Below are 23,120 nucleotides of genomic sequence, written 5' to 3'. Positions count from 1 at the left end.
TCAGGATGTCACAACAAGACATAAACATACCGTCAGCTTGTTCTCATCGTCACCAGAGCTTGCCTTCAAAGGAGAGAGAGAAAAAGAAAAAGCATTATAGCACACCAGGTAATGCTAGTTATTGCCAACGCAGTATGTAACATATTAAACAAAAGCAACCAAGACAATAAGTAACATAAGAAAAGCAGCCAAGACCATATGTAACACATTAAAGAAAAGCAGCCATGTCAATAGGCAAGCCAGTTTCCAAATGCTCCATATAGAATGTACAGGTCGTTCTACAGGAGGGAAGACATGGCGGCTCATGGCGTTGCCAACACAAAGCTAATAAACTCTACAGGTGCAGCTCCCCTAATCTAAAGCCAACAGTTCTTCAGAGGACATATACAAGACAACTGTTTGAGAAATTACATTTGGGAAAGCATACTGCTTTGTAATGTCTCATTCGAATAGGGACATGATTATACCCTAGCAAGCAGTAGGTTTCATTGTATAATATAAGAAAGAATAATTATTTAAATTCAATGTATAGATGTATAGTATGGGAAACGTTTTACAACATGCTGGGATAACAAGGTATGTTGGGAATGCACAAAGCCAAATATCAGACTGTATAAGAACATTGGAACCAGTCTTTACCATTTGACATATACAGTATCTATATACACACACACACCATTGTTCCAAAACGGAACATGCCCTTACTGTTAATGTCTTAACAGGATCCTATTATAAGTTCTATGACATTGACTTTATAGTCTTCAATCACTCATATCTGCAGAAGCACTTGTTAGTTTTGAGAGTCAGATGTTGAATAGACTGGCCTTGGGTAATGTTGAAATAGACCATTTCAGTGAATCCATGCTGTGAAATGAACAAATTATTTGAATACCACCCTTTGCAACAACAGGTCCAGTGAAGCTCAGTCGGTACAGAATGGCGATTGCAATGCTTCTGGCTTTGATTTCTATGGGGGGCCGGGTTGAATAAGAATGAATATGTATGTTTAAATACCTCAAAAGCAAATGTAAAAAAAGAAAAAAAGAAAAGAAAGTACAGGCGGTCGTTAACCTTACTGTTCAAAGCTACATGTAACCGTTAGTTAAGATTCCTAATTAAAATACTGAATATCATTTAACCCTGTTCCTTGCCTTGGAGAAACGGGGACATGGGTTACACAACCATTTTGTAACATACAATAGGCCTACTTGTATTAACCTAGTTTGTGCTGTTCGGTTCCCAGGGAGTTGGTTCACGCCTAATACTCACATGGCCCTCCGGGTGGCAGGTTTAAGCATTGAGCCTAATAACCTGCAGAGCATCTGCTACTGGAGCTTAGGGTTTGGAATTGATGGACAGGCGATATGTACCGATGTGTTCTCCTTTATCCCCTTTGACACCACCATGAAACGCATGAAACTCCATTGTGTCCCCGCTTGGTGTGGTTCTCACTTGTCCCGGTATCACCATACCAATCAGTTTACATAAGAGTAGGTCTACTGCGCATTATGTGATCTGAAATGGGCCTCCTTATCGTCACTTCTCAGCCCAGATGTTAACAATTACATCATTGTTACGAAGAAAAACGTACAAATCTATTTTTAGCTGAACTTCCACCTTTCATGGGAGTGCGCTGAAAGGTGAATACATTGAATACATTAATATATTGTGTCATTTTTCACATTTTAAAAGACATTTTGCACATTTGTTGCCTGACCCTAGAAAGGCAAATGGAGGTCAGAGCCTTCAGGTCCCAAGTGTATTAATCCTGTCCTGGGGCTGGTGAGAAAACAGAATTCCTAAATGCTAAATTAATACGCAAATGATGGCTTTTAATTTGAAAAATAAATTCTCATTTAGGGCTGCTATAATATCTTGCTGGTCATCATCCAACGTTCAATCGTGACAGCTAATCTTTCCAGATGTACATTTTTTTTAAGGTACGGCCAATTGGTATGGAACACCCTTAAACTCAAATTAAACTGTAATATGCGTCCGTCAATCATGTTGTCAACAATGCAGTGTGTTACACTGTCCATAAACATTTATTTTTTTTAATACGTTTTCATTTGATAGTAGTTTCATCTGGGAATGTAGATATGAAGGTTTTTTTGTCAAATGAATCGCATTTGCATGTGATAACACAGAATCCTACTTCACCTGCTTAGTTACGTCACTTTTGTTTTATGCAGACTGCGACATGGGCTTTCAGTGGGGCACCTGGCTGGCGTCCAGGAGGCAGACAGGTTCTAAAGCCAATGCAATCAACTTCTACTCTTTGTAAAATACCCAGATTCGTCGAAATCCCTCTGTCTGTCAGTAGATGACGCATTCGATGACGAAGCCTCCAACCATTGGTTGATGCATGCAACCACTGTGCTAAATCAAAGCTCAAACCCTACAGTACATACATTGGGACACAGACTCAATAAGTCTTCCAAGGTGATTTCGACACTGGATGATTGACATTATCCTTTTGACATTTTATATAATATTTTAACATTATCGCAGGACAACACATTTTCTGACTCGATGCCACAAATGTTGTTTTCAGGATAGAAGTTATTATTCCAGTTAATACTCACTTTTTAAATATTTTCTAGGTCCTGAAAGGTGCTGAATTCTTTTTTCTTTCACTATATTTGAATTTTGCATTTACATTTTGAGGACTTTAATAAAAATATGAGCATTTATAATAATAAAAATAATTTTAATAAAGGATTTAAAGAGCATGGCACCGCAAGAGTCCGTCGCCCGGAGAGGACAGCAGCCGAAATACTTAAACATAGCGTGTGTGTGTGTGTGTCTATGTTTGTGTGTGTGTGTGTGTGTGTGTGTGTGTGTGTGTCTATGTCTGTGTGTGTGTGTGTGTGTGTGTGTCTATTTCTGTGTGTGTGTGTTAAGCATAGGGTCCCAAAAAGGGTAGTCAGAATACAAATACAGCAATAATATTTAACAAATCCATCTTTGTTTACCTCAAAAGACATCAGCCGTATATCTGACACAGCAAATAATGAATTATAAACAACTTCTGTATCGCAACCAAAGAGCTAATAATCGTTAGGCAAATTCTGTATCAAGACCAAATGTTTGAGGTGAATTGTGAGACTATATATCCCCTAATATCAACATAATACCACAAATACAGGAGCACAGAATGATATGTGATTACTATAATCATAAAATAAAGGTTTTGTTATTCAAAGTGGAAAATGTGGTCTTTCAAAAATATTGTAACAGTACTTGGGGGGGGAAAAACGACAGAATCTGGCCTTAAGTAAACACTACACTAATTGTGGATCACTTTTAGCCACAACAAGGGTCATTTAAGTTGATCGATTAACAGGGATCAGTGGGTCAATTTCCACTTGGAGTAAGTCATATTCTTCACACTTTTATTTGCAATAGATGCATGTCAAAATATTAGCTATTTAATGTCATATTTGCCAAAATTCTGTGGAATGACCAGTTTTTTATTTTATGCATGCAAACTACAAACTGAACATACACCACCGTTTGTTTTTGAAAGAAAAGCTAATTTTTCGTACATTAAAATAACATCAAAAGAAGGCCAGATGTATTGCTTCTTTAAACAGCACAACAGTTATCAGCGGTAACTAACACAATCATAAAAGGGTTTTGTAATGATCAATTAGCCTTTTAAAATGATTTGGATTAGCCAACACAACGTGCCATTGGAACACAGGAGTGATGGTTCCTGATAACGGGCCTCGGTACGCCGATGTAGATATTCCATTAACAATTAGCCGTGTCCAGCTACAATTTTCATTCACAACAGAAACATTGTCACTGTATTTAACATTGTCACTGTAATACACTGTATTTCTGATCGATTTGATTATAAGGGACAAAAATTTGCTTTTCTTAAAAAAAAGAAAGAGATTTTAAAGTGACCCCGAACAGTAGTGTACAGGCACCCTGTAACACCTATGGAAAAATGAAAATATTCATCATATGAAGTTTATAGTATCGTATTTTAGTACCTCAGTCAATACAGGATATAGATAGGTCTGTAATTCAATTGAGCATACACTGCAAAACGTTACTGCAATGTTGGGAAGTGAATGTTGACTAATGAAAAGGTAATGAACTCAAACTGCCTATGTAAGATGCTCTGAGGTATTCTTTAGGACAGCGTGAAACCTTTCAGAGATATACATTTTGAATAACTGTAAATCCCAGTACCGTATGCTGCCGTTCTAAGTGCCTTAAGGTGAGTAACCAACCCAAGAGTCTCCCTGCAAGGCACCAGTCAACTGTGTCCACCTGACCCACCAAGCTCCCAGACTTACAGAGGATTAATCCACAGAGATAACCGCATTTAGAACAGTAATTTCTAACGCTTCGTGTGAAGACTCACAACAACCTTCACAGGTCACAACGTGATTTTTTGGACTCCCTATTTCTTCACACATATTTTCTATGAAGTTGAATGTTGGTTGTCCATCGGGTGGGGTTAAACAGCTATTAGAACAACGAAGAGTTTTTCCCAAGTGTTAATCAAAATAGAGAACTGCATTCATTGTTTGCTACCGGTAGCATTTCTACATGGCAAATCATTTTACACAAACTCCATACAAATTATACTTTGGTTACAATTCATAATAAAAGACCTGTAGATGTGTCATGATGAAGGGGGGCTAGACCAAATCTCCCCAGGCTAGACGCAGCACTGGCTTCATCACAAGAATAGTTTACAAACCCTCAAAATTAGGATGTTTACATACCGTTACATGCACAACAATGATTAGATGACAAGCTGATTATTAAAGCAGGCCTACTGTCCATTTTCAAGTAAAAACCTTAACTGCTTATGTTCATTAGCATACGTTCCAATTTAAAACTGATCTAAGCTAACCTTCTCAAATATTCTGGTTCATAAATTCAGCAATTAATTATTACCATATCCAATGATGGGTATTTAAAGGAGCAATATGTAGAATATTTACATGATCATTTCCAAAAATCTCTTTAAAATATCTCCAGAAATAGTGTAATTGTAGTGTTTCCAAACTTTTTGCTGGTAAAATAAATATCATTTTAACAAACACCAAAATACATAGTGATATATAGAGTGAAATTTCCCTATAAACACTCATGGACATGGACTAATTGAAGTAGTAAAACACTACTAAAAGAATACTACTCATGTGAGAAACAGGAGATGCTTAGGAGACGTCTGTGTGGGGGACCATAGAGATCACATTAAATTACTGGAGGGGCAATGTCATAATCCAAAGTTCCTGAAGTGGCTGCCATGTCAGTTAGGAAGAAATCTAAGCCAGTCTATTTGGATTCAGTGGCAGTAGACATGCATTTCTGGATTTTACTTACATCTCCAAAAAAGTTGGGATGATGTGTAAAATGCAAATTTAAAAGGAATGTAATTATGTGCGAATACTTAATCCCAATATTTACCTCAATATATTACAAAGACAACATATTAAATGTTGAACCAGAGACAATTAATAGTAAAAACAAAGATTTTGAATTTGATGTCAGCAACATGAGTTAGGACAGGGGCATGTTTATTACTGTGTTGCATCTCCTCTGCTTTTAACAACACCATAAGCATTTGGGAACTGAGGACTCCAATTGCTGTAGTTTTGAAAGTGAAATGAATAGTTTCCCATTCTTGCTTGATATAGGATTTCAGCTGCTCAACAGGTCCGGGCCCCCTAGTCATATTTTTCATTTCATAATATTCCAAATGATATCAATGGTTGACAGGTCCAGTTTAGCACCCAGACTCTTACTACAGAGCCATGCTGTTGTAATACATGCAGAATGTGGTTTGCTGTTGTCTTGCTGAAATAAGCAAGGCCTTCCCTGAAAAAGACGTTGTCTGGATGGCAGCATTTGTTGCTCCAAAACCTGTATATTTTGTTCAGCATTAATGGTGCCTTCACAGATGTGCAAGTCACCCATGCCATGTGCCCTAATGCACCCCCATACCATCATGGATGCTGGCTTTTGAACTGTGTGCTGATAAGAAGCTGGATGGTCCCTTTCTATTTACGGAGGATGTGAGGATGTGGGATCCATGATTCCCCAAAATTATTTCACATTTTGATTTGTCAGACCACAGGACAGTTTTCCACTTCACCTCATTCCATCATAAATGAGCTTGGGCACAGAGAAGGCAATAGCTATCTGGATATTGTTTATATCTGATTACTTCTTTGCATGTTAGAGTTTTAACTAGCATTTGTGGATGCAGCGACATACTGTGTTCACATACAGTGTTTTTCTGAATTAATTCTGAGCCCATGCAGTGATTTTCATTACAGAATCATATACAGTGGGGAGAACAAGTATTTGATACACTGCCGATTTTGCAGGTTTTCCTACTTACAAAGCATGTAGAGGTCTGTCATTTTTATCATATGTACACTTCAACTGTGAGATATGGAATCTAAAACAAAAATCACATTGTATGATTTTTAAATAATTAATTAGCATTTTATTACATGACATAAGTATTTGATCACCTACCAACCAGTAAGAATTCAATCTTTCACAAACCTGTTAGTTTTCTTTAAGAAGCCCTCCTGTTCTCCATTCATTACCTGTATTAACTGTACCTGTTTGAACTTGTTACCTGTATAAAAGACACCTGTCCACACACTCAATCAAACAGACTCCAACCTCTCCACAATGGCCAAGACCAGAGAGCTGTGTAAGGACATTAGGGATAAAATTGTAAACCTGCACAAGGCTGGGATGGCCTACAGGACAATAGGCAAGCAGCTTGGTGAGAACGCAACAACAGTTGGCGCAATTATTAGAAAATAAAAGACGTTCAAGATGACGGTCAATCTCCCTCGGTCTGGGGCTCCATGCAAGATCTCACCTCGTGGTGCATCAATGATCATGAGGAAGGTGAGGGATCAGCCCAGAACTACACGGCAGGACCTGGTCAATGATCTGAAGAGAGCTGGGAGCACAGTCTCAAAGAAAACCATCAGTAACACATTACGCCGTCATGGATTAAAATCATGCAGCACACACAAGGCCCGTCTGAAGTTTGCCAATGACCATCTGGATGATCCATAGGAGGAATGGGAGAAGGTCATGTGGTCTGATGAGACAAAAATAGCTTTTTGGTCTAAATTCCACTCGCCGTGTTTGGAGGAAGAAGAAGGATGAGTACAACCCCAAGAACACCATCCCAACCGTGAAGCATGGAGGTGGAAACATCATTCTTTGGGGATGCTTTTCTGCAAAGGGGACAGGACGACTGCACCGTATTGAGGGGAGGATGGATGGGGCCATGTATCGCAAGATCTTGGCCAACATCCTCCTTCTCTCAGTAAGAGCATTGAAGATGGGTCGTGGCTGGGTCTTCCAGCATGACAATGACCCGAAACACACAGCCAGGGCAACTAAGGAGTGGCTCCGTAAAAAGCATCTCAAGGTCCTGGAGTGGCCTAGCCAGGGTCCAGACCTGAACCCAATAGAAAATCTTTGGAGGGAGCTGAAAGTCCGTACTGCCCAGCGACAGCCCCGAAACCTGAAGAATCTGGAGAAGGTCTGTATTGAGGAGTGGGCCAAAATGTGTGCAAGTGTGTGCAAACCTGGTCAAGAACTACAGGAAATGTATGATCTCTGCAATTGCAAACAAAGGCTTCTGTACCAAATATTAAGTTCTACTTTTCTGATGTATCAAATACTTGTCATGCAATACAATGCTAATTAATTACTTAAAAATCATACAATGTGATTTTCTGGATTTTGTTTTTGATTCCGTCACTCACAGTTGAACAGTACCTATGATAAAAATGACATACTTCGACATGCTTTGTAAGTGGGAAAACCTGCAGAATCATCAGTGTATCAAATACTTGTTCTCCCCACTGTATATTTTTAATACAGCGCCGCCTGAGGCCCCGAAAATCATGGCCATTCAATATTGGTTTTCGGCTTTGTCTCTTGCAAGGCCTTGTTTGAAATTATATTATGTACCGTAAATGATGAGATCCCCAAACCCTTTGCAATTTTAAGTTAAGAAAAAGTATCTTCTTAAAATGTTGCTCTATTTGCCTGCGCAGTCTTTTACAAAGTGGTGAACCCCTCCACATCTTTACTTCTGAAAGACCAATCCTCTCTGGGATTCTCTTTTCCTACCCAATCATGTTACTGACCTGTTCCCAATTAACGTAATTAGTTGTAAGATGTTCCACCTGGTTCTTTTTTGTATTACACAACATTTCCAGTCTATTGTTGCCCCTGTCCCAAATTTTTTGAAATGTGTTACTGGCATAAACATTTAAGTGGGAATATACTTTACAAGGAACAATACATTTTTTTTTATTGTTGTCTTTGTAATATTTCCTATTGAATTTTCTATTGAATATAGATAATATAATATTTAAATGATTTGCACATCTTTGCATTCTGTTTTAATTTCCATTTTACACAGCATCCCACATTTTTGGAAACTGAATTGCCAAAGGAATATAAAATGCATATATTTTTGGAATGGTGTAATTTAATTATTGCGAACAACATTTACTGATGATAGAATTATCATCAACGGATGTTATGTAGAGTAGGACTGTGGATTGATTGTATTTTTTTTTTACAAACATTCTGGGACAGCGAAGGGTGCAGCAGTAACTGTGCAGTATCATGGTGCACCCACCCAGGGCAGAACAAGGCAGTCACTGCTTCATTTTACTCTAACTCATTCGCGTTGATAATGTTACCACAGTAGCTAGGAATATTCCATTAGTTTAGCATCACAAGGTTGTCAGCTTCTCCTTTGTTACGTTACATTGCAGGAAGAGACTGGATGTAATGGACAAGAGTTTGTATACATTATTTTATGTCAGAGAAAAGCTGAATGTGGAGCTCAACCTTGCAGTGATTTGATGCACACAATTGTAATGATTATTAAATGTGTGAGATTGTGCACCACCACAGCTCACATTTGACTGAATATTCCTAATGTTTTCTTCAAAAAAGCTAACTAGTTAATAGTTAAAAGCAAGAAATTTAAAATAATACATGCTTAATTCAAGCCCAAAACTACCACACTGAGAGCTAGCCATTTTCATTTAGTAATAGCTAGCAAACTAAATATTAGCTATCCAAGATGCCAAAAGGCTGTAATGTAACTGTTGTGCTCTTGGGTTTCATTATAAACAATGTAAAGAGAATTAACCTTTACTCAATAAATACAGTTTTTTTAAATATTGTCAGGCGGAACATGTTCCTATCATGGCTTAGTCAAGTTTAACCTCTTCATTAAGTTATTTGCACATTAGTTGTGCTGGTCATTCATGGTAATCACTTACATTTTGAGGTATGGCCTCGTAAGATTAGCGACTATCTAGCCACTACAATTAAGTGAACGCTACAAGGCCGCTCATTTTCCATGCACTCACAATGGCATAACATGATTGGCGGACCAGGAGTCGAATAGTGCACGCAGACATGTCCAGGGAACCGTGCAGAGGGCGACGTAATTGGTTAGCGCCATCCAAGTTTTGGGGTTACTATTGATTGAAATGCGATCTGCGCTGCCCGCTGCACTAACGGACTAGCCATTTCACACCCATTACACTCACCCCCCTTTTTCCTACTTCCTACAGCGACCGCAGCAGCTGTGCAGAGCAAATCAGCACAACCGAGGGCATGGGATTGTGGCACCAACCTGACAGATTCGCTCCAACCACCTGACGCGGGGCTCGAACCAGCGAACCAGCGAACCTCTGAACACAAAAACGACTCCAACAGGCCTAACTGATTGAAATACTATCTGCCGCCGACCGTGGCTCTGACCAACAAGCCATTTTCAACCTAATCAACTCAGTCAAGCTGTGGACAATTTTGGTTGAGCAAGCAGCATGTTAAGAACCATAAAGGCATCAGATGTGTTTCAGAAGACACATACTGTACCTGGCAGTCGAAAGCCTCAGGAATCCGCTGAAGTTGTTGCAATGAAGCATGGCTTTAATAACAAATTGGATATTACAGAAATGTGGATAGAAACTGGGTGAATATTGTGGGGGATAAATGTATTGGCTTTGTTTCCAAGCCAGATTGTTGTTTTAAAAGCAGACATTGGTTTACCACTTACAATCCTTAGATTACCTGCTCTTTAGAAATAGGAAATACTGTAATAAGTGATTGGTTGAACGCTAGTTTAGTTGCCTCAGAGAAACTTCATCAAATAAAGAGCCTGTATGGTTTGTTGCTAGTTCAGCAGACTTTTCTGTAACACTATGTCATAATGACCAGCCCAGGAGTCATTTGCTTTATATTCACTGCCTGTCGTCACAAATGGTAATCAGTTAATAAGGGTTTAAGAAGGATTGAAGTCTCAGAATAATCGAGCATGGTAAGTGTCCCTCTACTTCCAACATCTAACATATGTGCTTATATATAAATATATGTATATACACACACACAATGTATATCTCTGATAACAATGGTGTGTGTTAAAATCATAGACTTCACTTATAAATAAAGGGACACAATTGGTTTAAAACCAATCAGCGATGGAAGAGCTGTGATCTCCAAGCCAGCAGTAGCACCAGTCTATAATTAGCTAAGGTAAGTGGATTGGAGGATTTGTGGAGGGATTACTTATAGAACCACTGACATATGAGGGCAAGCAAGTCATATGTCAAGTACCTGCCTGTTGAGGGGGGGGGGGGAACTCAGAGAAGTCAGTCCAGAACATGAATGAGAGTCCCCCGTGAAAGAAGGAAAGCATAAAAAAAACAGCTTGGTGTTTCTCTATCAACGCCACTCTAAGTTGGGTTTGACAACAGCACTTGCGTCACAACAAGTTTCAAGTTGTAACCTGCCACAGATCAATCCACCGCAGATCCAATAACCGCAGATCGAATGTCTAGTTTGTCTTAAGATGAAGGAGAAAAGTTCACTGTTGTCTACTAATTACTGCTGTCTACTAGAACATTGGGTTTTCTACCAGTTGCACTTGCGTTTTAATCAAGTGCACAGTTTTAATCAGATGCATACAAATAAATGTTTGGCTGGTACTTTAATAATCACAAACTGATTTCCATAAGGATTTTGAAAGTACTGCTTGCTGGAATCACGTATTATACTTCATTTGTAGACAACCCTGATTGCAATTAATTACCACATATGATATACTTTTCTTGTAAATGGCAGATAGAGGTCTATAATCCAGTCCAAATCGCACATTATTATTGTAGTATATGCCCCTGAAGATCTGATATTGGGATGCAAACAGTTTGAAGCTACAGGTAAGCCCTAACAGTCACAGCCAACAGCTAGCTATCGGTTCACCTGCGCTCCATAAGAGTGCGACTCTGAGAAAATAGCATCTGAGAGCAATAAATCAGACTCCAACTGAACATAGAGACAAGAACACAGCAAGTCGGACACATTTAGAAGATATGTCACAACAGTAGATTTGAATTATAGTAATGATATTGCTTTGCTCTATTTACTGTATGCTCAACATTTTTTTGCTGGGTCTTTTAGGCTTGGATATATGTTATCCAGTGAAAATGGTAATTGACAAAATAGAGCAAAAAAGGGAAAGTAAGGAAGTCTTCTCTGGATAAGAGCATCTGCTAAATGAAAAAAAAGTGTAATGAAAGGATGTGCTTCTGCCATGTGTGAAATTAACTTCCTATCATGTACAGGGCTGTGGGTCTGACTACCATTGCTTGTGGAAGAATTGTGTTGCATCCCTCCACTAGATTTCCCAACTCCCAGCAAAGGCCTACTGAAGCTGTTCTGGTGGCTAATGCTAGCATAATGCCCTGTCAAAATACTCCGTTGGTTCAAGGCTTATATCCACATAGACGTGGCTATCCTTTGAAGAAATGTGGCCACACCAAACAACCCCTTAGAGCAATAATAATAACAAATAATTTATAATTGGACACTTGAAAAAAACATAGCTATAGCAGCTATAGTACAACAACAATCTTCCCCAAAATGCGGCCTGTTACAGGTTTCAACAATTCATTGGTTTCCATGTTTAAAACTCCCACAAATTGCCACAGGTCACCAAATTCAGTAAACAAGCTGCCATGTGGCTAATTTCCTATAGATCAATGTGAGTACATTTATCACAATGTTCATGAATGGTGTATTATAACAGAATCTATCAGCCACTGTATAAATTAGTCAAAATATGGATTAGCTTGCCCCAGGCCTATCAAACAGTGATCGCGTAAAAGTGTTGTGTGTGGGTCATTAAAAGAAGCATTAATGGGAAAATAGATTGCATCCGTAAGTTTGTCGACTGACAACGGTAAATCCGGCGTACGGCGCCCCGGCTTGGCAAAGAGCTCAGAGGTCTTGTTTTAAATTGGAGGGAATAGAAAACTGCATGGGGCCACTGGCTTGGTGATTTGACTTAGTCAGCACTAGTAGGCAGTGGCCATGCACAGGTGACATGCAGCTAAACCCAAAGTTAATCCCTGGGAATGCAGAGGTTTGCAATCCGTCTGGCTAGCTGCCCTGCAGGCCAACTTTTTAATGTGCTTCCCTTGTGGGGAAGGAAGAAAGCCTCCTGTCGGAAGGGAATGTGATTTAGAAACAGAGCTGTGGCTGAAAACGTGGCAGCAATACTCACCTTAGGAACAGCCTCCACCTCATCCACCTGGTTCTGGCCCAATTTACTCTTTATAAAGTTCTCTACATTTGCATTGAACTTCATAAATGTCACATAAAAACAGTAGCAAGAGAGCAAGGCCGTACTTTCCCACAGAAAGATTTGGTTATCCAAAAAAAACACAATGAGCATTAGAAGGCCCACGATGTAGAAGGTGACGTCTCTGAAGAGGGGCCACCAGGTCAACTGGAGAACCTCCTTGGAGAACAATGCGCACATCCCAATGACAAACAGGATGTTGAACACGGCCGAACCCACAATGGTCCCTATGCCCACGTTGCTGTGGGAGATGAACACTCCGATGACGGAGGTGAAGAGCTCCGGGGCGGAGCCTCCGGCTGCCATGAAGGTGGCGCCGGCGACGTCGTCCGAGATCTGCAGTTTCTCGGTGATGACGGTAAGCGCCGGGACGAAGAACTCGTCGCACACAATGGCTAAGGCGATGAACATGTACATCATACCGCACATGTGCAGGACTACAGCCCCCTGCCTCCGCTCCTCCAGGCTGAAGAGATCCGTCGGGTAGTCCCCCTGGTTCATCTCGATGTCCGAAGACCTCATGGCCACCGGCATGTCCTCCATCGTGGAACCGTTGAGGCCTCCCTGGTGCTTGGTGGAGAGTAGAGTTCTGATGGGGGCCATGGACATTGTAAGGGAAGGGGAGGAGGAGGACGGGGAGGAGGAGGAAGGTGGATCCCCTTCATTAAGCCCTGTAGTAGTCCACTGGAAGGCACCCAATGAGAAGACTGCGCTGAGGGCCACAATGCTGAGGACGAAGCCTAGAATCCTTATGGGTCTCAGTTTTCTCCGGACGTGGAGGTAAAGGTGCCTCTTGCAACTTCTGCTCAGGGGGAAAGAGTCCTTCTGGGGCCCCATGTCAGTGCCTGGGAGCATCAGTTCCATCACTGTTGCATAGGTGTGGATGCTGTCTGGAAGGTGGCTCCGGCCGGGCTCGTTCACGGCTTACGCTTGCCTTAATGTGTGGACCTGGGAGAGCATAGTCCCCTAAACACACCAGCTGAGTGGCCCCTGAGGTTCTCCGGGGTCTGGGGCATATAATGGCTTCCTCATATTAGTGTCTGGAAAACACATACACAGAAGAGAGGATTATGTCTAGGAAAACCATCTGTGGGAAAATATGTGAGATATATGTTAGGCCTAATGTGTAGCCCAGGTTCAGGCTAACTCATAAGCCTAAATTAACAAGCCCTGTGTCTTAAACTTTTTTGAAGGCCTGCTAAGGTATGCTATGGGCTGCATCTTTACTTCTTTGAGGGCCGCTTAGATGGCTGTTGGCTCGTTACCAAGGGCTAAATCAGTTTCAGGGATTGTTGAGAACTATCTGAAGGACAAGTACTAATCTACAGACCAGAGGTTAAGAAACAATGTTTACTGAAAACCTTTAAATCTAAGGAGCTGTAATCTATATGAATGATGGACCAGATATAAAACATTTTAAAAAGTATTATCCTAGGTGTAGAGATAGCTGCTTGTAATTGTTAAACCAATTATGCTAATTAAGAACCTGCAAGTTTACAGGACGCATTTCAGTTAAACCCATTGCAATTACATTTTTCACTATCAGTGTCACCAACTATAAAACTCATGACTAATGTAAAAAATTGTAAACAGCATGGAAACTGTATCACCATTCTCTTGCATTATTGCATAAACCATACAGAAGCAAGTCAACCAATCATCTGCTCCATCTTGTAAACCAGCATCCAAACCCGTGCAAAATCATTATAAAAATAAATATTGTCCAAACAAAAAAAAGAATCACCACAAAACAAGGTGTACCAAACGAATTAAAGTAATACTTTACCACACTTGCAGTGTCCTGTGGTGCTAAAGAAGTATGGAGGATAGGTGGTGCGGAATTTTCCTGTGAAGCCAATCCTGAGTGACAATGTCCCGTAGGCTCCAACCGTGATCTGTGAATAGCTAATATAAATCTGCTCTCGGATTTCCAAGCACCGAAGGGGTGGAGCTTAGAAACTCTAACAGTCAAGCCTGTGGTGAGATCACTCCTCCCGCTCAGAACAAGCACACCTGCCTACTTCACACAGAACAGAGCCTTACGTAAGGCCTTTATCCGGGTTGAGGTGAAACCGTGAGATCATGAAAGATCAGATCCCTACCTATAGTCAGGTCCTGTCCTACCGGGCAAACACACTGCCACCATTTCTTCAGTCACTGTAAATCTTCTACATTTGTGGCACATTTTCAAAGACATGCGCGTGAAGGAAATGTTTTCGAGCGGTGAGAATGAGATTTTCCCCTTTTATAAATACACACAAGCGAATGTGAGGTAAACAACACAGTAGCGTGAGCCATACTTTGTTCACTAAACTCCTCCAGTTTGATTGGATTTCTGTCAAACGCCTGTCTACAAGGAGGCTCATCGTTACACAGTGTTTTCAAGTCAGCACACTCGAGGGTGGATGTGGGGGGGTGTGGGGGGGGGTTGGGTTGGCGTTGGGTTAGAATCCTTCCAACAGCTTCTTCTTCTTCTTCTGGACATTAAAGCTTGCGGTGGCGAGGTCAGGTTAAACACGTAAGCCGGGAGCTCTGCCGTGCAGAAGCCTGAAGGTGAGTTCAACTTATCTGACCTGCTCTGACTTTCTTCAGGCCTCTCTCTCTCTCTCTCTCTCTCCCGTCTGTTCATGTTCTATATCTTTCTCTCTCTCTACCCCCTCCCACCCCCACATATACCTGATGTTCAGTCCTTTACATAGGAAGGCTTTGACCCGGCCCAGCAGGAAGGCATCGGCGGGAGTGTTAAGTCACAGTTCACTGACGAGCGGTCACATGTCAGAAAGGTAGACTGAGGTAAAGTACATATTGTGCTGCTCTGGGACCTGTTCTTCGACTGTCACCGCGCTGGACGGCGGATGCATTGCATATTGACTGTACATGCAAACAAAGCTAATTTGACACAGACACTTTTCCATTGTAGTACAATTGCATGTGTTCAGTGGGCCCAAAGTCCAGATCATATGTCGGATGCTTTCTTCCAAACACATCCGTGTTGAATTAACCATTTCCCTTTCTCTCTTCCATGTATCCTCCAGACAATACCTTACCCAAAACAAGGCAGGCTATTAACAAAAGGAACCTGTACAGCAGGCTTAAAAAGAATTACAACTGCTGTGTGAAATTATTTTAGGGTATTTTCTTTTTTTATGATTATCATTTTTAAAGGCATACAAGGTCAATGCCATTTGTTCAAAAGTCAACGGTTAAAAAGTCACTGCAGGAAGTAAAGATATTTAGCACATGAACTACCAATCTAGCCCACAGTTGGCCTCTGTTAAAGTATTTGTGTTGACTTCTACACGATCTGAATTGAATCCAAAGCTCTCAAAGAACAGTGTTTTCTATTAATAATCCACATTAAAACTGCTGTAGCCTAGTTCTAATATCCGGGGGAAGAGAGTCTCTATTTCAGTATACTGGTAGGGCACACTGTGATATGCTAAAAGAGCACTAGATTAATGCAACTCTGTGAAAACGAGATTAAGACGGTAATGACTAAAGCTCCTGTCCTGCATTGCTTTAAATAGATGCTAAGCATTGTGCATGGACACCCTTAATGTGTTAATGTGAGAATGTCTCAATGTTGCCGGCTGGGGAAAGTTACCAGATTAGCTCTGGGACTACACCTGATGAGTCTCCGGTATGAAATAGTACAGGGAGGTCATGGTAGAACGGAATAGAATTAGGAATGTCATTATTTCCCGGGGTCTGGGCAGCGTCATCCAGTACACATTTACTGCTGCAGGCATTAATTCAAGTCTAGACTCTGGCATCTGTCTTTCAAAGCTTTGCTGTCAAATACAGCATAAAGATGCCTGTACATGACCAATTCCATAATTTGACTTAATTTAAATTTGCACATTAACATTTGGATCTGTCACTACAACTTTGATGTAGTGTTTCTTTTACATTTTCAGTGGGACTGATTTAAGACCTCAGACATTTACCTGTTTGTTGTGTAAGCCTTGTGCCTGGGATCAGTTTTTTTTGCGGCAGGTAAGAAGCATCCCCACAGCCTGGTGCTTCCACTGCCACTGTAGGGATGGTGGCATGGCAGTGCTAGGTTTGCTCTACACATAGTGCTTTGCACATCTCAACCTTTTCCCATGTGGGAACTGGGTCACTCTCATGCTTTCAGATGTTTTTTTGAGTAACTGCTTCCTTCTTGCTTTCCTTCAACACAGGCCAATGCAGAGCTCTTGATATGGTTGACATTTACCCCACACCCAGCCACTGGAGTCTGTCGCTCCTTCAAAGTGATTGCTGGCCTTTCTGTGGCGATGCGTTCTGAAGGACAGGCTTATCACGGCATTGCCTAGATGGTTTGATGCATCTTCCACTTTCTGATTACTTCTCCAACTGGGATATCCAATTCATGCATGTGTTACTTTATGTTTAACTTCTGTAGAATGCTCTTTGGTCTTCGTATTCTTTCAGATTCACAGCCTGACCAAAGATGCTTCAACAGTGGTATATATTTTTACTTTAATTGATAACAAGCCTAAAACCAAAAAAGCAAGCGATAAGATTTTAAAGAACAGGAGCTAAGAACAACTCCCTAAAAAGTTCAGAACACAAGAAGAAACCTGTAGAGGAGCTGAGCTCTGGGAGTTACCCGTCCCAGAGAGTGCAGAAGTCAGACAGAAAGATCTGTCACTCAACCGACTCAAGAACGGTCAAAAGCCCGACATGATATGATGCAACCTCTTACGGAGAGCAGGGGGCGACACGAGTAAATCAGTGAGTCACCCCCTGTAAGAGCACTGAAGAAAGGGTTTCAATACTATTACGTGATTTGACACAGGGACGTTGGGACTAAAAGTTACAGATTTGGGCACTTTTACAGAAACCAGCAGGGGTCACACCAACGAGTAGAGATGTATATTTAAATTGGGCCATATAATATAACAACCCATACTATAAAATAATTACAAGGGAACTGTAAAACGTCACCCCCACATTACTGATGAGCATATTCAGTGACATTTTTAAATGCAGTTACTCCATGACAAGTCAAATCATTCCCCCAAGCAGTCAAAATCCTGCCAGTGGCATCTGAGACTAATGTTTGGTCAAATAACAAATACATCTTCTAACCATGTCTGTGTACTTTATATATTGAGTTGCCATCACATAATTCGATGTTTGGCTATTTTGTGTTAACAACCAGGTGTAATTAATAAACTGGCTACAGAGCATAGATTATATCAATTTAATGTTGATATACACCAGTGGTGATTGATATAAACCAGTGGTGACTGATATGCGCCAGTGGTGTGATGTATGGAATATTTTTACACAAATATGGAAGGTCATTATCAATACATAAAATCAAACTTTAAACTTCTCCTGCATTCTAACTGCATTTCAAGACACTGTAAATTGAAAAGAAAAGGGTAAACAAAGTTAGCAAATTTTGGATTTCTACTTTATAGCCTTATAATTTATGCTATCTTTAAAAACTATTACATTTAAAGAGAACAATAAGAAAACATGGTTGATCAACCATTGCAGAAAGTAAAAAATTAAAATGAAAACAAAACTTTTTTTTAAAATGATGGTTATTAAGACAACTAGAAAGTGTCCTTTTTGAAAATGTCATCGTTTAGCATGCCCTTAGATTTTGACAGGCTGAAAAGACAGGATCATATTGGCTGAGGCGTGCTTTCACCTTTGTTTTAAGCTTAGTTTGTCCAGTTGGGATGTACTAAGCAGAGATATTGCAACGACATTACATCATATATGGAACATTGCCAGTATATAGAGAGGACTTGGAAGGATGTGTTCAATGAGGAACAGGATAACGCTTCACCGAGAAGGGTGGGTATCGAATCTTCTTGCCTGGTTGTGACACCTTGTGGTCATACAGAGAAGCAGCAGCGGTTTCGTACAGCACTTTTATTTTGAAGGTTTAAAAGCCCGGAAGTTGGTTGTGCATGCAGGGAATGGCAGCCGCCAGCAATTGTTTTTGAAAAATACAAAACCAATTGTGGCAATCCCCCGTTATACTGTTATAATATCTAACAGTTGTTTTTCTGATAAACAAAAACAAATTCCATTCACTGCTATTTCCAAGACGATGGAGTAGTTTACAGACGACATCCAAGTGAGTACAGTAGTAAGAGCCTGTTTTTTCCTATGGATCTGGGAACGCCGGTGAAGAATGCTTCACCTCCGGATTCCAAAGACACGAACTGCGATCTGACCCCCGCTATGAGAGCGAAGATCGAAAGAAACAGACAGCGGGCTTTGATGCTGAGGCAGTCCCGGCTGGCAAGCAGACCATTAACGGGAGATGGGGGCGGATCCTCGGCTAAACTCACAAAGACAATCGACTCTGGTGGAGGGTTCTTCATCGATGAAGAAGAAGGACAGGAGGAGCAAAAGGCAAAGAAAGTGGTGCATCTACCTGGTATGTGGATTTATAATCAATCACTAATTGCAGGGGCGAGCATTTACACTTTTTGCATGGTGTGCCCTGGGCGTCCGGGGCTATAGCCCCGTTTCTCAAATGGGGCGGGAGGATGGGCTAAGCCCCGAATGTATTGAGATCCTTGCGACGCCTCTAGTTTTAACATTATAAGTATACTTATAATAAATAATCTGCAGGTCCGTGCATGTCATGTAGCCTATAATAGATAAGGCTTGATGGTTCAAGCCATAAGCCAGGGGTTTTCAACTCTGACCCTCGAAGCCAGCTCTTCTCCGTGTTTTCATTGCAACCCTCTAATTAGGGACTTATTTAGACCGGGGCCAACCTGGTCTCAGGGTATACGTAAAACGACCATAGAATAGGCTGTGTATATGATACGAATTACGGTTAACGTTTGTTATGTTACTAATTATATTTAGGGGTTAGGCATTATTGTATTGGTGTTAAAGTTAGAAAACGAAATGTTAAGGTAAGGTTAAGGTATGGTTCTACCATGGGCATCATTAGGCCTGGGTGGCCGGGTCTATAGCCCCAGATCTCGAATAATGTGTATAAAAAAATTGCCCTTGATCTATTTATCTATAATTCTGATCATGCATTAAAGCCCTCAATATGATATTGTTGATTAAAAAATACCAATGTTTTGGGACCTCAATTTGTCATTCAAGCAGCAGGTCTGCTTTGCACTATTTGGAATTTGCTTATTTTGTGTGATCCCGCTGAGAGAGAGAGAGAGAGTGAGAGCATCGGATAGAGGGATGATCGTTGATGGCATCTGATTCCGGCAGCAAATTTTAAGAGCAATATAAGAAGTGCAGCTGAAGAGTACGGCTGCACAATTAATCGAAATCATATTGAAATCGCAATTTGAGCATGTGCGATTTTGGCTTTTTGTTTTATTTGTATGCTTAATCAAAGTAAATATTTGTATTGGTGTATTGAAAGCAAGTATTCTCAAAATATCCCAATTCCGAGATGGCTCTATAACTAATGAAAGTAATAGCCACAACCCAATGACAGTAAGTAAAAACACCCACTGGTCTGGGAAACGATATAAGATGGGCAGGCACTCCGAACAGCAAATTCGAACCCAGAAACATGAAGACGCGGCGCAGAGGAGTAGGACATGCTGTTAGGTAGAGGATGAGGATCGATTAAGAAAATGAACCCAGAGGACAATGTGTTAGAGACTTGGGATGATTTGGTGCCGAACAATATTCAATCTTCTGTTGTTTGTGAATATTTCGGGTTCCAGAGAGATGTCACAATGTAATAACTAACCAATGTAGGCCCAATATAAAAAATCTGTAAGACGGTGGTTAATTAAAACACGCAGCATCACAACGAACTTATTTCAACACATGGGACAGCGACTTAGGGACTTCCGTGAGAAATATGTATTGTGATCCTAGCAACGCCTCTGGATACTACGATAACGTTGGGTAACCTCAAACAAAATATCTTACACGTGTCTATCAAAGATTTATGTAAAAATAACTTCTGTATTCTCCATGACTGCAATCATTCAGCCTGCATTGCTAAATCATTCCATCTGTTACAGCCAAGCCGATTATCATCAGTAGCTAGTAGTCATAACACCTTAATTAAGGCATGCTATGGGCGCCTGCCTTTTCTGTTAAAGTGGCGGGTTCAGAATCATTTTCATAGGTTTTTGCCACAATAAGTACAGTTGAAATTTCTTACTAGGTGACCAATCTACCGCCTGACCATCTACTTACCACCTAATGGCCTTTTTGTAGGCTGCTAACGGCTCTAGTGTGCTGCAGAAAGCGTGTACATCAAACCCACAATACTATCTTGCGAACTGGACCCGTTTCAGAAAGACAATTCCACAGGTAGAACTGATCTACTGTTGATCTGCTCTGACTCTGTCCTCCATGCAGCCCCGGTGATAGAGGCAGACTATCTGCTGTGTGATGACTGTGACAAGCCCTTTATGGATTCCTACCTCAGCAATAGCTTCGATCTGGCAGTCTGCGACAGCTGCAGGTAATTCTAGAACATCGTTAAGTACGTTGTTACACATCAGTCCAAAATGGTGCGTTTCTCTTTTAGTGGTCACACATTTGTGGGACAAGTTGGTCAGTAAAAGGTGATTACTGTTACAGTATTCGCTATAAATGGATCACACTGGATTATTACGAGTTTACAAATTACTTTGCGGATTGCTTCAATGGAGGAAAAAAAAATGCTAATCTCTTTTGTCTTTTTGCTCTGAAATGTTTCCCTGCCAGAGACAACGAGGTGAAACACAAGCTGATATCCCGTACCGAGGCTAAGCAGCTTTACCTGCTGAAGGATTGTGACCTCGACAAGAGGGAGCCAGTGCTGAGGTTTGTCCTGAGGAAGAACCCACACAACCCTCGCTGGGGAGACATGAAACTCTACCTCAAGCTACAGGTAGGAGGCGCTGTACCGAGTTCAACAATATCCCTCTTTGCGCTACTTAACATGGGACCGGGTTCTGTGTTTGGAGTGATTGGCAGCAGCCAGCAGCACATAAACATCATAGTGAGAAATAAACACAGTCATAATGGATTTCAGCAAACTAAAAACACAGGATGACTGCTTTACTGTGATTTTATTAAGTTGGGCTTTTAAGAGATATACAGCTCCGGATAAAATTAAGAGACCGCTGCACCTTTTTCTTTCCTTTCCGAAAAATGCCCCAAAGCACACATCCAAATCCATAAACGCATGGCTTCACCAGAAGAAGATTAACGTTTTGGAATGGCCCAGCCAGAGCCCAGACCTGAATCCAATTGAACATCTGTGGGGTGATCTGAAGAGGGCTGTGCACAGGAGATGTCCTCGCAATCTGACAGATTTGGAGCGCTTTTGCAAAGAAGAGTGGGCAAATATTGCCACGTCAAGATGTGCCATGCTAATAGACTCCTACCCAGTGCTGTGATAAAATCAAAAGGTGCTTCAACTAAGTATTAGTTCAAGGGTGTGTACATTTATGCAACCAGGTTATTGTGAATTTTTATTTTTCCCCCTCAAATATTTCAGTTTGTTTTTCAATTGAATTGTTCACATTATGGGTCACATTGAAGGTGGAAAAAGTTCTGACATTATTTATCTTTGTCTCATTCTTTGTCTACCTGGGATTTTAACAGGGGTGTGTAGACTTTTTATATCCACCATAGGTTATCAACGGAAACTTGGTGCTATGTGTTTCCAGGTGGAAAAACGCTCCTTAGAAGTGTGGGGCTCCGAGGAGGCCCTGGAGGAGGCCAAGGAGTCCAGAGAGGAGAACAAAGAGGTGCAGAAGCAGAAGCGCTTCAATAAAAAGGTCAAAGGTCAGTAACACTGTTCATCCTCACTCAAATGATTCTTAGACAAATGTCAACATTTTCTTGATACTACCAGAATGGTATGTTACAATAAAAATGAAACAAAAGCTCTTACTCAATAGGGCAAATTACCTTAAACGCACCAGTGTATTTCTTGTCTCTGTTGATAATTTATTCAATAGTTATTTTCATTGTTGTGTCCAGAGCTGCGTCGTGCAGTCAGGAGCAGCGTGTGGACCAAGGACACCAGCGCTCACCGACACGAGTACGGCCCAGAGGAACTAGTGGACGAAGAGGAGGACCTTTACAGGAAGGTCTGCAACACCTGCGGACACCAACTGACCTACGAGAAGATGTAGCTTAGTGTCTTCAAATCCTCCCAGGGGCCAACAGGATTTGTTTCAGACCACTGGCAGATGTTGGACGCTTAAACTTAGATTCAAATGATTGTTATGTCATAATGACCCTTTGAAGCTGATGTCAAGAATCTGAGCTGTTGTCTCGGCACATGCCACACACAAAGGTGCCACAAGAGGGCACACATTGACCTTTGTTGTACAGCCAGAAAACATCCTGAACTGTTAAAATATCGTCACGTTTAGCATATTAATTTTCCTGTTGTATATCGACCATTGACTTCATATATTGTGTCTGCATGGGCAAAATAAATATTTTTCCATAA

At 40.9% G+C, this 23,120-nt stretch overlaps 2 protein-coding genes across 8 annotated transcripts in view; one reads left to right on the top strand and one right to left on the bottom strand.

Annotated features, from left to right (window-relative positions):
* Positions 1–14,802, bottom strand: part of slc24a2 (solute carrier family 24 member 2) — a 23,454-nt gene extending 8,652 nt beyond the window's left edge. For 3 of the 6 annotated variants that reach the window (XM_034291163.1, XM_010891656.3, XM_010891658.3), the window contains exons 1-4: positions 14,475–14,802; positions 12,611–13,728; positions 11,308–11,370; positions 31–63 (exon numbers count right to left, since the gene is read on the bottom strand). In XM_034291163.1, the coding sequence (XP_034147054.1) occupies positions 31–63; positions 11,308–11,370; positions 12,611–13,552 (1,038 nt within the window). In that variant the 5' untranslated portion in view covers positions 13,553–13,728; positions 14,475–14,802. The remainder of the gene's footprint in view (positions 1–30; positions 64–11,307; positions 11,371–12,610; positions 13,729–14,474) is intronic. The other 3 variants (XM_010891657.3, XM_010891659.3, XM_010891660.3) reach the window with 3 other exon arrangements.
* On the top strand, positions 14,743–23,120 carry xpa (xeroderma pigmentosum, complementation group A). 2 transcript variants are annotated; one of them, XM_010891655.4, is made up of 7 exons: positions 14,743–14,911; positions 15,179–15,241; positions 15,376–19,100; positions 21,026–21,131; positions 21,377–21,542; positions 22,327–22,444; positions 22,643–23,120. In XM_010891655.4, the coding sequence occupies exons 3-7, from the start codon at positions 18,827–18,829 to the stop codon at positions 22,795–22,797; spliced, it is 819 nt and encodes a 272-aa protein (XP_010889957.1). In that variant the 5' UTR covers positions 14,743–14,911; positions 15,179–15,241; positions 15,376–18,826; the 3' UTR covers positions 22,798–23,120. The 2 variants fall into 2 exon arrangements, with proteins under 2 accessions (XP_010889957.1, XP_034147055.1); XM_034291164.1 differs by lacking the exon at positions 14,743–14,911 and adding an exon at positions 15,010–15,073.

The sequence above is a fragment of the Esox lucius genome, chromosome 25, assembly GCF_011004845.1.
Source record: "Esox lucius isolate fEsoLuc1 chromosome 25, fEsoLuc1.pri, whole genome shotgun sequence".
NCBI lineage: Eukaryota > Metazoa > Chordata > Actinopteri > Esociformes > Esocidae > Esox > Esox lucius.
The sequence above is the reverse complement of the archived record's forward strand: the minus strand, read 5'-3'. Positions and strand labels throughout refer to the sequence as shown.

Bases quoted from the DNA above. Each gene is read 5' to 3' on its own strand.
- xpa (XM_010891655.4), top strand. From the start codon at position 18,827: ATGGATCTGGGAACGCCGGTGAAGAATGCTTCACCTCCGGATTCCAAA. The intron at 21,132-21,376 runs GTAATTCTAGAA...TTTCCCTGCCAG, and splicing joins GCAGTCTGCGACAGCTGCAG to AGACAACGAGGTGAAACACA. The intron at 21,543-22,326 runs GTAGGAGGCGCT...ATGTGTTTCCAG, and splicing joins AACTCTACCTCAAGCTACAG to GTGGAAAAACGCTCCTTAGA.